We start from the raw sequence: 15,530 nt of genomic DNA, 5'->3' as shown, positions 1-15,530 counted from the left end.
TTTCACATAATACCTTAATATATTAACGTGTTAACATAGTTCTATGATTTTTTTTTAGTGTACAAATGGGTGGACGAGCTCACAGCCCACTTGGTGTTAAGTAGTTACAGGAGCCAAAGACATTTTTAACGTAAATGCCGCCCCCCACCCTGAAGTTTGAGTTTTTAAGATCTCAGTCATGATTTTACAGTACAACGCGTTTGCGTTTGCGTTTGCGGGTTTGATTTTTATTACACGATGTTATTCCTTCACCGTGGAAGTCAATCGTGAACATTTGTTGAGTACGTATTTCTTTAGAAAAATTGGTACCCGCATGCGGGATTCGAACACCGGTGCATCGCTACATTCGAATGCACTGGACGTCTTATCCTTTAGACCACAACGACTCGAAATTATCCCACTAGGTGGGGTTAGCACAGCTAATTTTTCTCTTCAATTTTCTTCTATCAGCCGTTATCTCAACACTCACTCCTCTCTCTCATATCGTCTTTTAGACACTCCATCCATGTCTTCTTCGGTCGACCTCGTCCCCCTCTACCTTGCACTACCATTTCCATACATCTCCTAGTCACATGCATCTTCTCTCTACGCATTACATGTCCATACCAAGCTAATCCAGTAGTATTCAACTTATTAACCTGTAATTTATTTACTGAATTTCTTATTTACTGAATAAGTTGAATACCACCGGATTCCTGACATTTAGTTACAAATAATATATTTTTTAAACTACCACCTGACAACCCTGTCTTCAACACAAACCATCAATCATGGTTCCTCGCGGTAGCTGGTATAACGGTATCTCAACAATGTTGCCTTACAACTGTTATACCTGAGTTTGGTAAATACAATACTTTGATTTATTGTACTACTTAGACTTGCAATGAACAGTCTCATAAAATCGAAGGAACATTGACGCGATTTCGTAATACGTAAACTAGCGACATTCTTGCGAGCCGAAAATGCAGAAATACAATGATCTCGTTATGTAATCCAGAACTGAACAGTATCGTAAAGCAAATGCTAGCTAGTCAACAGATAATTTAATGCAACTATACCTACTATATGTAATTCCGCCAAAACTTGTATGTTTATTTTATACTAGCTGAGTCCCGCGATCTTACCCGCGGTTATTGTCGTACCGTGGGTGACGCTAGTCTAAAAAAAGTAACCTAAGTAACTCCTTATATCATCAGCTACCTATTAGTGAAAGTCTCGTCAAAATCGGTCCAGCCGTTCCGGAGATTAGCCGGAACAAACAGACAAAAATTGTAAAAAAATGTTATTGTGGTATAAGTACCGTATATGTATTCATATGCATGTAGTAAAAAGTGGTTATCTCTATATTACAAACAGATACTCCAATTTTATTTATGTGTATAGATATATTATTGCTTATATGGGTGGACGAACTCACGGCCCACCTGGTGTTGTTAAAAGGCTATCGGAACACATAGACAACAACAACTTAAAAGCCAGCCCAACCACCTTGAGACATGAGTTTCTAAGTCTTCAACGGTAGGCAGCGGCTTGGCTCTGCCCCTGGAATTGCTGAAGTCCATGGGGGTAACCACTCACCATCAGGTGGGCCGTAAGCTCGTCTGCCTACAAGGGCAATAAAAAGTCTTAGTTTTTGTAGTGCAGCGGCTGCCCCACTCTTCAAACCGAAATGCTTAACTGATTTACGGAAGAACTAAGCAGGGTAGTGGTACCTATCCGCGTGGACTCACAAGCCATCCTACAACCCGTAATTACGCAAATTATAATTTATGCTGGTTTTATTTTTATTACACGATGTTATTCCTTCACCGTGGAAGTCAGTCGTGAATATGCTTTGAGATTAGCAACATTCGTGTAGGCAATTAGAAGTGTTGTAAATATATTTCACACAATATATTGCGGTGGTATAATTTTATTAGTAAAAAATATACATATAAAATATATACATAGTACTAAAATTTGCGAAATTATTAATAAAAATTTTACAATCGCCTTTCATCTTGAAAGCAACAAGGAAGGAATACAAGGGATTCATAATACATAAAGTTTTCTGTGGATCGAAGATAAAAAAAACGTGTGGCACTCGGGAACTGCCGCGGTAAAGCTATTGCATAGCATTTTTTATCAACTTATGCAATTATAATTAGACAACGATAATTTTATATTAAAACAATAATAAAACAAGACCTCGCTATATTAAACATTAATAAAAGCAAAACATTAACTGTCCCCTTCACACTCATAAACTAGACCGCGCGAGAGAGAGATGGGCAGACTTTTCATGATGCGCATGCAGTGTGACGTCACGCCAGGCGCTTATTCACAAACACTACACAAGCGCAACGTGTGAATGTGTTGAACGCGAGCTACATAGTAGGCGTAGTGGGGGTGTCAGGTTATTTTATTACGGAATTTCTTGATTCAGTCGCCGCGCTCAAAGCCCGCGATAAAATTTATGCAATAGCTTAAAAATATTTTCTACATTCTGTTAAGGAGTAACTAATCGCAAATAAGTACTTTCCGGTAGTTCCTTTAATCCAGATTCGCACGAAAATCACTTTTTAGATTCCTGTGAAACAGTTTGTATTCAAAATCGAATGACCGCAATAAAACATACTTACATACACTTGGTTTTTACGAAAGGAATCGGAGATGTTCTCAAATATAACATCGTTGAAAACTCGGGACTCATTCAAGCAATTAAAAAATAAATTAATGATTTTATTAAATTTGTTAGACAGACTTCTACCAAAACCATTAAAACCAAAAAATAAAGCGGAAAATCAATTGCAAAAATACGTACATAAGTTTCTTCATGTATCTCCTTCTCGCTGACAATAACGTGTAAGATTCTTTTTGCCCGCCTGTGGGCAATATTTTCATTTTCACAACTTTCGACTTCATTCGGATTAGGCGGTGACTTTAAAAGTGTAATATATAGAATATTACAAGCACTGCACTATGCCACCGCTTCCGAACGGTGAAGTTCCTAAAATTAAAGAAAGATCTATGAAGGAATGTATTTACAGGAAAACGATCGCTCAGTGACTACAAAGCGTATACTGAAGAAGGATAAGTGTCGCAAAAATTAACGTTAACCATATTAGTGAGTCATGCAAATGCTGAAGCTGTTATAAGGAAAACAAATAAAGTGTTAAAACAATAATAATACTATATACTACAAAAGCTTACTTTAATGCGTACTACATCTATAAAACAACAACCTGAAAAGAACAGATAGATTCGCATTCAAACGAACAAATTTTTGTGACGTATTTTTTTTGTACGTGTGATCATGTAAGTCGTCTATTATCAAATGTGGCAATCTGTGCATTTGGACAAAAAAATGTTATTGATATGGCGATACAGATTGATTTGAATATAATCGTCTCCTTCAAAGAATACGGTTCAAAACCTGCATTAAATAAAGTATTAACTTAACCAATGGAATACAAAGTCAATAATTCGTTTTTCTGATTTACCAATAATTGTCCAAAAGTCACATTGCCGGCTTTGATAATAGTCGACTCATGTATTCTTCTACATCTACAACATACAGATTTCGGTTATTTCGATTCATTTGTCAAAGACGAACGAACTAGCCTATCTGGTCAAAAGTCGATTTGTTTGAGTTGCTACCGTTACGTTCTGTCATATAAAATGTTTCGGGTTAAATTTTAGAAGAAGAATAAAGAATCTTCCGTATAATAATATTTTTGTCGCCACATATTATATGACGTTTTCCTTTTATTATTAACTTTCGTATTTACAAAATTACTCGCTACATAGGTATTTATTTTATACTAGCGACCCGCCCTCGCTTCGCTTCGGAAACATTAAATTTTATTATTGATAGCTGAGTCCCGGCGGGTGTCCCGCCCCGCGGTACTATAATAACTGCGGGTGAAACCGCGGGGCGAAGTAGTCTAAAAAAGTAGCCTAAGTTACTCCTTATTTCATCAGCTACTTATCAGTGAAAGTTTCGTCATAATCAGTCCAGCCGTTCCGAGATTACCCGGAACAAACGGACAGACAGACAAAAATAAAAAAATATATATTTTGGTATATGTACTGTGGTATACATGCTTACGCATTTAGTAAAAAGGGGTTGTATTATTATTACAAATCTCAGATTATAGTTATTATATTATAACTAATTAATAAATAGTGAAAGCGACGTAATTCCCACATTCAAATAATGTTTTTTTTTTATACCTGCTCTAGTGACCTCGAGGGGTCATGCTAGATTCACCGATCTTGGTTAATGACCTTAACACACTATTGAGGAAACACAGCTAATATTTTCCGATGTTAGTCATTATCGATTAAGCTGAATATATTATTCATCATAATCTATGTCTCATTCAATAGTTATCCAAATTATGTACACAGAATGCAGAAATATCTGTAGACACGTCTGTGCCCTTGCTATTACTAGTATCCGTGAACCGGAATAACCATCAGATGTAACATAATAAAACCGTCAATATAGGCCGATTCTTTATGAGCACGTCCGCGAATTATTCATATGTATAGGAAATATTGTGACGCACGCAACATCTTGCCTATTTGCGAAGCGAATCATTCTTACGTGAAGGGTGGGACTGACAGTATATATAATGAAGATTTAGATCTTTGTCTCAAAGTCGGCAGCGATATTCAGTTAGAGGTTTCTATCGACTCTGGTAACACACAAAATCTTATAGACCATGCCTATTGAAAGCAATTAAGTGATGTCTGCATGGAAAATGTAATTCCACTGTGTTACACAGGTTGTGACATAAGCACTGTTAAGCAATATTATGTGAAAAAAAAATGTTTACCGGAATACGTTTTGTTGTTTATATTTCTCGTATTCTATCCCTCCATACGTCTTGTATCCGATAGAGTGAGCTATATAGTTCCTAAGCAGTACAGTACGATATTTTCTATTTTTTTGTTTCAGTTAAAGGATTCTTTTATAGTACCATCAAAGCAGGATAGCATCAACACTCGACACATCAACACAGCGAAACGGTGTGTTGATGTTAACAGAGTAGATGCATTTGCGAAGCAGCTGCCCTTGATCCGGTGGTAGGTTCTGCGAAGCACAGCTTTGCTAAGGCTAGTATTACCAAATTGTCCCAGGTTGTTCCCGTGAGCGCATCTACCCCTTCACGCGTAGCTGGAATAGCTCCATTTTTCCCCCTACCTATGCTGAGGCTATATCAGCTTCGTCCTAACGTGTAAGTGAGCTCACGGGGCTCGAACCGGAGCGGTGCTAACACTGGCCCTAAAGCTGTGGGTTAATTCGCTCGTCGAGCCCTTCGTCACAAGCGACGGTTTCGACGAGGACGGTGACCGGTGCTTGTGGTACCTAAAAGCACCGTTAATGGATCAGGAGGATCCGTAATGACGTGTTTTGGGCGACGTCGACTGTTTACCATTCGGTCTACAGGATCGGGTATGTAATTTCCAGCGGCTGCGACAAGAGTGTTCTCATGTCGTGCCGCCTTCTCAAAGTGGCGCAACGATGCCGACTGTAGATACTTACTGACTGAGTCAAGCTCCAGGTCATCGTGGAGATCCACGTTCCTCAGGAACCATGGTGCTCCGACGGCTATCCAAAATCGGGATTGAATAACCTAAAGAGGTTTCAAGATGCTGCGGGCCGCGTGAGCGACCACTACGCTTGCATACGTCATGACGGGGCGTATGCAAGTTTTGTAGAGTGTCACAGCTCCTTAGGTAGGCGAATAGGTAGCGAAATAAATAAATTACGCTATTTCGGTGGCGCTCGGATTAAAATAAAAAACATCAAAAAATTTATGCCTACATTGTAATTCAGAACAAAGCATAGTCGGGCTTCACTCTTATTAAATAAAACTGTGCCGAACGGATATTAATATTCAGGGAAAATACCAATATTTTCTGTTCAATAAACAATTTGTTCAGTTACGGTAAACACACACACTATTTTTCTTCTTAATAAACAGTCACAGGTTTCCGTAAAGGGGATTGAGTTTCTAACAATACCTAAACATTAATATTGGTATGAGTTTTGTCGACATATCGGAAGGCGGTACACAAACAATGAAACTCTGTAACATCAAACAAAGTATGTCATAAACAAAATTGATAAAGTACGAAGATAATTGAACGGAAGTCGAGTCGTATCTCTGTAGGCTAAGGTTTGTGTCCGTATGAAGATTACGCGGTCATATCGTCAAAGTAAATACAATGTAATAAAACAAACGCTCTAATCTTGTTGCGGGGTAGACAAGTTTGTATCTACAATGAGTTTTTTTTTTATTGCTTAGCTGGGTGGACGAGCTCACAGCCTGGTGGGGTGGCGGTACCTGCCCGTGCGGACTCACAAGAGGTCCTACCACCAGTAATTACGCAAATTATAATTTTCGCGGGTTTCATTTTTATTACACGATGTTATTCCTTCACCGTGGAAGTAAATCGTGAACATTTGTTAAGTATGTATTTCATTACAAAAATTGGTACCCGCCTGCGGGATTCGAACACCATTGCATCGCTCGATACGAATGCACCGGACGTCTTATCCTTTAGGCCGCGACGACTATAAAGTGCTGCAATCGGTACTGGGTTCAGTAGTTCAGCTTGTCTTAATAAGCTGCAATTTCGCTCCGTGTGCGTATTTTTTTTTATTGCTTAGATGGGTGGACGAGCTCACAGCCCACCTGGTGTTAAGTGGTTACTGGAGCGCATATACGTCTACAACGTAAATGCGCCACCCACCTTGAGATATAAGTTTTAAGGTATCAAGTATAGTTACAACGGCTGCCGCACCCTTCAAACCGAAACGCATTACTGCTTCACGGCAGAAATAGGCAGGGTGGTGGTACCTACCCGTGCGGACTCACAAGAGGTCCTACCACCCGTAAAAATTATTATACTGTACATCTAAAATTAGAACAGACCGTGCAGTTTAGGATTATTATTATTTTTTATGGTCCGTGTAGGCAGACGAGCATACGGCACACCTGATGGTGAGTGGTTACCATCGTTCATGAACATACCGTAACATACCGCTGCCTACTGAACATAATACCTATATTTTACTATTAAATAAATAATAGGGGACGACCAATCACGGTCGCCTGGCCCCACACTAGGATTTCCTGTACTATGTAAACCAGAGATATACAAGCATATTTACATTGAAATATATAGATTTTGAACACCTAGAGCAAAAAACTAAATCGTTGTATGAATATTTGTTTGAATTGTAAATCGAACCCACGACCCTCGATCTATTTTCAAGGGCACCAGCTACTGCGCTAAGAGATGTTCACGTCATCGCGGATCCTCCCGATCCACTAACTGGTCATCGTTCTCGTCGAACCCGTCGGTTGCGACGAAGGGCTCGGCGAGTAAATTAACCCACAGACACAGCCCACTGAGTTTCTCGCCGGATCTTCTCAGTGGGTCGCGATTCCGATCCGGTGGTGTTTCAGTGAAGCACAGCTCTTGCTAGGGTTTGTGTTAGCAACATCGTCAGGTTTGAGCCCCGTGAGCTTACCTACTAGCCCGGTAATGCTGATATGGTTTCTCTAGACCATCAGCTTAGGTAGGAAATATAAAAAAAAACGAGATGAATCTACTATTATATTATTATAAGAATATTTGATTGTCAATTACAGGCGATTGTGGTCAAAGGTTTAAATCATAATACAAATCATCTTTTTGTTCGTACCAATGATTATACATCAAAACATAAATCATACTTGTAACTAGGAAAAAAAACACACACACACAATAGAATAAACACTCATAAAAATGTATGAAATTCGGGGCGCCTACTTTCATGGGAAATAGATAACGAGCCATGAAATATGGTCCAGATTGATAATATTACCCCCAAAAACACAAAGAACATGTGTTGTATGCGAAAGAGGTGTGGTACTACTTACTACGCGACCGTTAACGTAAACAAAAAGTTAATTGGAACCGTGAGAGACTTCAAACATTTATGTGAAAATATTGACCTAAGCATTGATGTGATCTAGAATATTCGAAATACACACTACACGCTTTGCTCTGTATAAAAAACTTTCTTTTGTCGTAAAGAATTTTATTATTAAATTAAAATTTCGGCGCGATAACCAGAATGAAGGATGGGCGGTTGTGTTAATAGTGATGTATTTAAGACATGGAGCATTCTTTATAAAATGTATATGTTATTTAAATCATAATATCATATATTTTCGCGAAACGTGGACCCAATTAGCACCCGATTAGATTAGATTTAATTTGATCTCACTTTTTATTGTTATTACCTTATTTCCGACATTTCGAATAATTTAGTTTTTATGGTCACTGAAGACTTTTTAAGCTATTATTATTATATTATAAATATTTTGTAAATTATATAATCTTAATAATTTATTTAATCTAAATTTTTTATTTTTTTTTTAGTCATTAATATATACAAATTATAATCACTAGATTAATTAGATTAGTCATTAAATGACTAGTTTATATAATATTAATTATTTAAATTTAAAATTACTAAATAAAATCTGATCGCTGTGTATGATCTATAGTTCTTTTCATCGATTTCAACATCAAATGACGTCACTTAATAAACTTGCGGTAAGCCGGGTTTTCACTATGCAACATTTTTGATTAATAAATGTTTTCTTTTTATTCATTCTGCAAACGTCGTTTATCCGGTATAAGATCTCATGTTTCCTTTATTTCACCGTGCAGGTTAGAATAGAACCGTTACAGCCTGCAGCACCCACAAGGGGGCCTTATCGCCCACTTTGGGAAAGGCTAATTTAACGATAACGCAGAGTTGTCCTCATCGAACTCGTCGATTATTAGGGCTAGTGTTACTAAATTATATCAGATTGAGGCCATGAGCTCACGTACCCGTCCGGGCGCAGCTGAAATAGCCCCCTAGGCTACCAGCGAATAACTAGGAAATAAAAGCAGTGTTAATGCAACTTACGAATTTTGAAATAATAACGATAACACAAATAACACATTCAATCCTAACATCATAAATTTCAGTCATTATAAATCTGTCAATACTCGATACCAACCTACACACAGAACGCGTTACGGGCAATCGTCAAAATACTGAGAAATGATTAATTGGTTTTCAAACCTCTTAGCTGTCAGAGATTGAAGTGGCTAATGTAATTACAGGCAAGGTCAAAATCCATTGTTATAAAGATCAGTCAATAGCGTTTAAAGATTGATTGAGTTGGAGCATTCAGAATTAATCTTAATGTGATTCTATTGTGGGTTAAGTTAAATTCTTGGTCCAACGATATAATTAAAAACTAGTTTTTTTCTTATGAAGCTTCCATTGTTATGTTTTCAAAACCATATTTTATTAGTTGAATCTACTTTTACAATTACGGTTATACGCTTGTGGTGTTAAAGTAGAAATCGCTAAATAAAACAAACGTAGAACATGTGATGTTTTTGTCAGTGAAAGCCTACTGATTTTGTCGTCTTCTTCTTTTTCCTAGCATTTGCCCGGTCTTCGGCCTACTGATCTTGTATTGATTTTAAATACAAGATTCTTCTTCTCAGTCGTACACTCCTGGCGGAGTGGTCGTGGCTACGTATGTCTTAATGTTTGGTTGCAGCTTTTGAAAGACTTCTCTACCTCTCTCTATTTGTGGCGGTACGTGTACACTCAGTAAGCGAACACTTCGTAGATAACTTATCCAAGTCTGTCCACCTTGTGGATGATCGGCCGCGAGAGCGTTGACCGTCTACTCTTCCTTGAACCACTAAACGTTCCAATGAGCTTTCAAACATATTAAGGATTCGCAATTGCACAATCGACGAAAGCCTTTGTTTGATTTGGAGCTCTTTGAGGATGGATACATTAGTGCGGTTAGCATGTCCATTTTATCCTCAGCATGCGTCTCCAGCACCACATCTCATCTACATACAAATACAAGGTAAGGCGTTCTTATTTGTAAACGTAATTCTTCAAGGTTTAAAAAAAGGGAAAATACTGAATAGCTTACCCATAATTAATTCAAATGTAAATATTTGCTAACTTGTAATTTGATACGGAATATAGCGTGTTTTTACGGTTTAATATGAGGCATTATTATAATCGTGAGATTTTGTTCAAAACTATACACGTAGGAAATCCATTTGCTTCACGGCTTGAACTGTTTTCGATAGCAAATGGATTATGCCCGGACAAAAATCATTGACGTGATATTACGCAGATATATTTTGTTAATACCAAACAAAAAAACTGTTGAGTAGTCAAGAATAGTGTAGTAATTTCTTCGGTTTTATTCTTTTTCGGTTTTTAAGAATAAGAAGCACACATGTTACAGCTTTAGTTGAAAAATTAGGAAATGCAAATTTTGTAGTAATAATTTATGTAGCAATAACTATTAAAATGACAACTGAGCAGGTAGCAGATAAATGATAATTAACCGTGTTACAATAATTCTTCATAGCCACAGCGACAACGCCTCCGGTATTAGATCATTTGAGAACCCACACTTCGTTCACGTAATTGTTATTTTACTGTTACTAGAGGTCCCGCAGTAGTCGAAATTCGACTATAATTAATTGGAATTGTAAGTTTGTATACTATTATGATTGTATTTTATACTTCTATAATCACAAATTTCGCCAAGACTACACTATAAAAAATATTAACAAAGACAAACAATATTTAATCTATTCTCAATTTGACAACAGACGTCAAGAACAAAAGTTTGACAATAAATAGTATGCATGCGTGTGTGCGTTAAATACATGGTATGTAGTGTGTGTAATGTTTTCTTTATTCATTTAATGTATCTTTTATGCATTATTTAAAAAAAATATTAGCATTGTGCACTTCTTCTCTATATCTATACTTCTATACTAATATTATAAAGAGGAAAGATTTGTTTGTTTGTTTGTTTAGAATAGGCTCTGAAACTACTGGACCGATTTGAAAAATTCTTTTTCCATTAGAAGCCGACATTGTCCCTGATGAACATAGGCTACTTTTTTTTAAATTTTTTTTTTTGGTTTCATGTGTGTTTTAATATTTCCGAAGCGAAGCGAGGGTGGGTCGCTAGTTCTCTATAATTGTGGAAAATTTCATACTCCTCCGTCCGCGCAATTTTCGTAAAAAGGGATACAAAGTTTTTGCTTCACGTATTAATATATAGATATACTATATCATTGTTAAGCAATTTAAAGCTGAATAATATTCCATTGACATTTTGAATTTAAAAAGTAGCTAGGTGTGCATTCACTATTTTTGTCGTGCACTTATTTTTAGTCGCGAACGGGATTCTACAAGAAAAACGTCTTTCGATAACATTTCGATAATTTCTTCCGGAAGGTTCAAATGTTTACTAAATGAATTTTGTGTTTACAGAAAATATTACATCAAAGTGAATATTTGATCTTGAAGCCACATAAATTAAATAATGAAATCGCTATTTGTAACTTGCGGATAAATTTGGAGTATAAATAGCGGGCCACTGACTATTGAGGGAAGGGGGAGAGCGGACTTAAAATCTTTCCGGCCCCAATTGTCAACCTCACCTGCACGCGCGGATAACTCATCATCCGCGGCGGTATCTTAAACCCCAAAAAGTCTGGTGAAGAAGGCAAGGGGAAACCACTGCAACTACTTTCCCAAGAAAATCGTCATGGAAGTAAACATTATGGAAAACACTACATGACGATCACGACCACTCTGTCAAGAGTGACACGACTGAGAAGAAGAAGACTATTTCTTAAGACTTTACTTTTTGTGGGTCGTTGGTATGGTTTCGTTAGTATGTATCTACCTAGATAAGTATAAGTCGTCGTGGCCTAAAGGATAAGACGTCCGGTGCATTCGTATCGAGCGATGCACCGGTGTTCGAATCTCGCTGGCGGGTACCAATTTTTCTAATGAAATACGTACTCAACAAATGTTCACGATTGACTTCCACGGTGAAGGAATAACATCGTGCAATAAAAATCAAACCCGCAAAATTATAATTTGCGTAATTACTGGTGGTAGGACCTCTTGTGAGTCCGCACGGGTAGGTACCACCGCCCCGCCTATTTCTGCCGTGAAGCAGTAATGCGTTTCCGTTTGAAGGGCGGGGCGGCCGTTGTGACTATACTGAGACCTTAGAACTATATCTCAAGGTGTGTGGCGCATTTGCGTTGTAGATGTCTATGGGCTCCAGTAACCACTTAACACCAGGTGGGCTGTGAGCTCGTCCACACATCTAAGCAATAAAAAAAATAAAAAAAGATACTTACGACACATATCCTTGCGACCCAAAGAGACTTAGGACTTTGCATAGCAATCTTGATACTTAGGTAAGATAAGATTCCTACTCGCATTAAATTAATTGGAAAACATGAACACAAAATACGACCTATTATACAAATAACAACTATATGTTATGTAATACATTTTATCAATTTACAATGTACAATTTAATACATTTTCACTGGTGGTAGGACCTCTTGTGAGTCCGCGCGGTTGGGTACCACCACCCTGCCTATTTCTAACGTGAAGCAGTAATGCGTTTCGGTTTGAAGGGCAGGACAGCCGTTGTAACTATACTGTGATCTTAGAACTTATATCTCAAGATGGGTGGCGCATTTACGTTGTGGATGTCTATGGGCTCCAGTAACCACTTAAAGCCAGGTGGGCTGTGAGCTCGTCCACCCATCTAAGCAATAAAAAAAACAAACAAAAAAAAACATCATAAGTCATCTCGACACTACTAAAATGTATATTGTTAAAGATATCAGGTGTTTGCTTTGTATTCTACCCCCTTTTTTTTTTTTAAACAGAGAACTTATTCTTGTAACTCATAAATTCACAAGTCATCATCGACAGTGACTCATCTTTCATTCGCATTCTCTCTAAGATACTTTCGAAGCGTACTTTCTTCGCTTAACAAGAAATTCATGTTTTATGATTACACCCCATTAACGCATTTACTTCATGGTTGTAAGTTTTATGTTTATAAATAAGTATACATGTTCGGATATTTCATTAGAGGTTTATCAGTCAGCAATTTTCAACATGTTTTTTTAGAGATGCTGTTTTTTTTTCTCGAAAAATTAAATATTTCTAAAATTTTACTTTATTCAAACTAATCGGATTATAACACGACAATTTTATTATTATAATACGATTGTGTGTGGCCATTGTACGGTGGACGAGCTCATAAACACCATAATGAATATACCGACGTCTATTCCAAGACATCGAAGGTCGAAGTGTCAACTGCATTAGAATTGTTAATGTTAAAATTCGACTATAATTAATTGAAATATAAGTTTGTACACTATTATGATTCTATTGTTAAAGACTTTTATAATTCTATAATCACAAATTTCGCCAAGACTACACTATAGAGAAATAATATTAAATACTAACAATATTAATCTATTCTAAATTTGACAAAGACTATAAACAATGTCAAATTTCGTAGTGTGTTTATTGTTGTTTTTTTTTATTGATTTTTTGTATTAATAATAAATAATTAAAAAAATATTAGCATTCTGCACTTCTTCTCTATATCCGATATAAGTATGGGAAATTTCATACTCCTCCGTCCGCGCAATTTACGTAAAAAGGGATACAAAGTTTGTGCTTCACGTATTAATACATATATAGATTCTACAAACCGGAACATTTCAGTGCTTCACGGGACAAAAGATGATTATATCTACCCAGATTGGCTCACACGACGTCCCAACACTAGTAAATTATTGCAAAAATCATTTATAAAATTTAAGTTTCTCAGTTTTCGAGGAACTGCTACGAGAATCGGAGCAAAAATGTTTCAAACATTATACTGCACTACAGCTGGAGGTCGTTAATCACATTGTTTTCCATCTAGTAGCGTGTTTATCGCCACTAAAACTAATCAAGAAGTCAATACTGCCATGTTCTCGTTAAAACATTCGATTTCAAAGCATTTTCTCAAGAATTTACAACCGAATGAGTATCAACTGAATTACGTTTCAATGAAATTTGTTGTCGTGTAATGAATTGTAATTAATTTTAATCGGTTTCAATAAATAAGCTACATTAAGATAATTTTTTTGAGTTTGTATCCTTTGTACATAACGATTTATAGTGTTTTTGACAGTTTTCACATAACGAAGCATAGCTTAATAACCATTAGTCAAAAGTGTCAGTGTAGTCAAAAGGTAAGTTATCGTTTGTGAGATACATGTAGGTACAAGGATAACAGCTCCTACACGAAATTATACACCGTAAATCTAGGTCTGGTCTAGACACGGCGACTAAAGTTGAATAACAAAACCGAATCTACACCGCGTCCGTGGGTGCTATGACCACCAAAACAGAAATGTGAAATTTCGCAACATTACCAGGACTACGTGACAAACTGAACGTCAGTATTTTATATATTTATGTACGATTTTTGAATTTAAAAACGGTTTTGTATAAACCTGTGGTGCAATAAAAAGTGGACAATGTTGCAAAATAATAAGTCAGTGTAGATATGATATGGTATTAATTAATATTATGGTAATACATTAATTATCGGAATAAAGCCAGAGTCTAATTGTAAAATAAGGCAATATATACTATAATAATGAAGCGGCCGCAATTTCGAATGGTCCCTAATTCTTAAATATATTTTTTTCTCTCGTAGTTGATATGCAATCTACATTTTACGATTATATATATTAGCGTTCATCCAATAAGTGATAGCCAACCATAATAACCACAAGGAACAGATTCATTTCAAGCATTGTATTTTCTCTTTTACTTTGCTATTCATTCTGCTCAAAATAATAATTTGATAATAGTGAAGCTTGTCAATACGCTATAATTACAGTTTACTGGATCTGCAATATATCGTCTGTGTATCTAGGCTACAGATATATGAAAAATTCTTAATCAAAAACGCAAAAGTTCACTGATTTGATTTAAAAAAAAAAAATTATAACTTTGCTGTGTAAAACTAATATTTTGACTATTAAAATGACAATTTCAGAATGACGAATATCATTCACAACCTTATAAGTAATACGAAGTGATGTGATTCCTTAAATAGAAGAAAAAGCAAAGAGGCTCTCAATGCCGCACGATTCCCTTAGAAACCCCGAATTTGTGAGAAAAACACATTTACCCGTATTTTCTAACGTCGGCTATCTATAAATCTCACTAAGCACCGACTATAATCTACAGCCCTGTGGGAATAGGATGAAACAGCCGATGTTTACGTAGACCTCAGCAATTAGTTCTCGTTTAATATATTTGATCACCACTATATGAGGCCGTCAGCGCAAAAGTGGCCTAACCCACAATTTTTCATAATCATGTATATTGAAAATTATTTAAAATATAATCAATTTTGATGCAAAACCGGCCTATCCATAGTTTCACCCATAGAATGTCTGCGTAGACCTTAGCAATTAGTTCTCGTTTAATATATTTGATCACCACTATATTGAGGCCGTCAGCGCAAAAGTGGCCTAGCCCACAATTTTTCATAATCATGTTTATAATTATGTATATTGCAATTTATTTAAAATAT

General features: G+C 36.5%; 1 protein-coding gene across 13 annotated transcripts in view; it reads right to left on the bottom strand.

Annotated features, from left to right (window-relative positions):
- The window catches only part of RapGAP1 (Rap GTPase activating protein 1), a 349,454-nt gene that overhangs the window by 158,098 nt on the left and 175,826 nt on the right, over window positions 1–15,530 (bottom strand). For 10 of the 13 annotated variants that reach the window (XM_089739716.1, XM_089739722.1, XM_089739733.1 and 7 more), the window contains one exon: window positions 2,804–2,989. The exons of the other annotated variants lie outside the window; for them this stretch is intronic. In XM_089739716.1, the coding sequence (XP_089595842.1) occupies window positions 2,804–2,904 (101 nt within the window). In that variant the 5' untranslated portion in view covers window positions 2,905–2,989. The remainder of the gene's footprint in view (window positions 1–2,803; window positions 2,990–15,530) is intronic. 13 annotated transcript variants of the gene reach the window in all.

This window comes from Bombyx mandarina, chromosome 03 (genome assembly GCF_030267445.1).
Source record: "Bombyx mandarina strain Sakado chromosome 03, ASM3026744v2".
Taxonomy (NCBI): Eukaryota; Metazoa; Arthropoda; class Insecta; order Lepidoptera; family Bombycidae; genus Bombyx; species Bombyx mandarina.
This window is presented reverse-complemented; position numbering and strand designations above follow the sequence as displayed.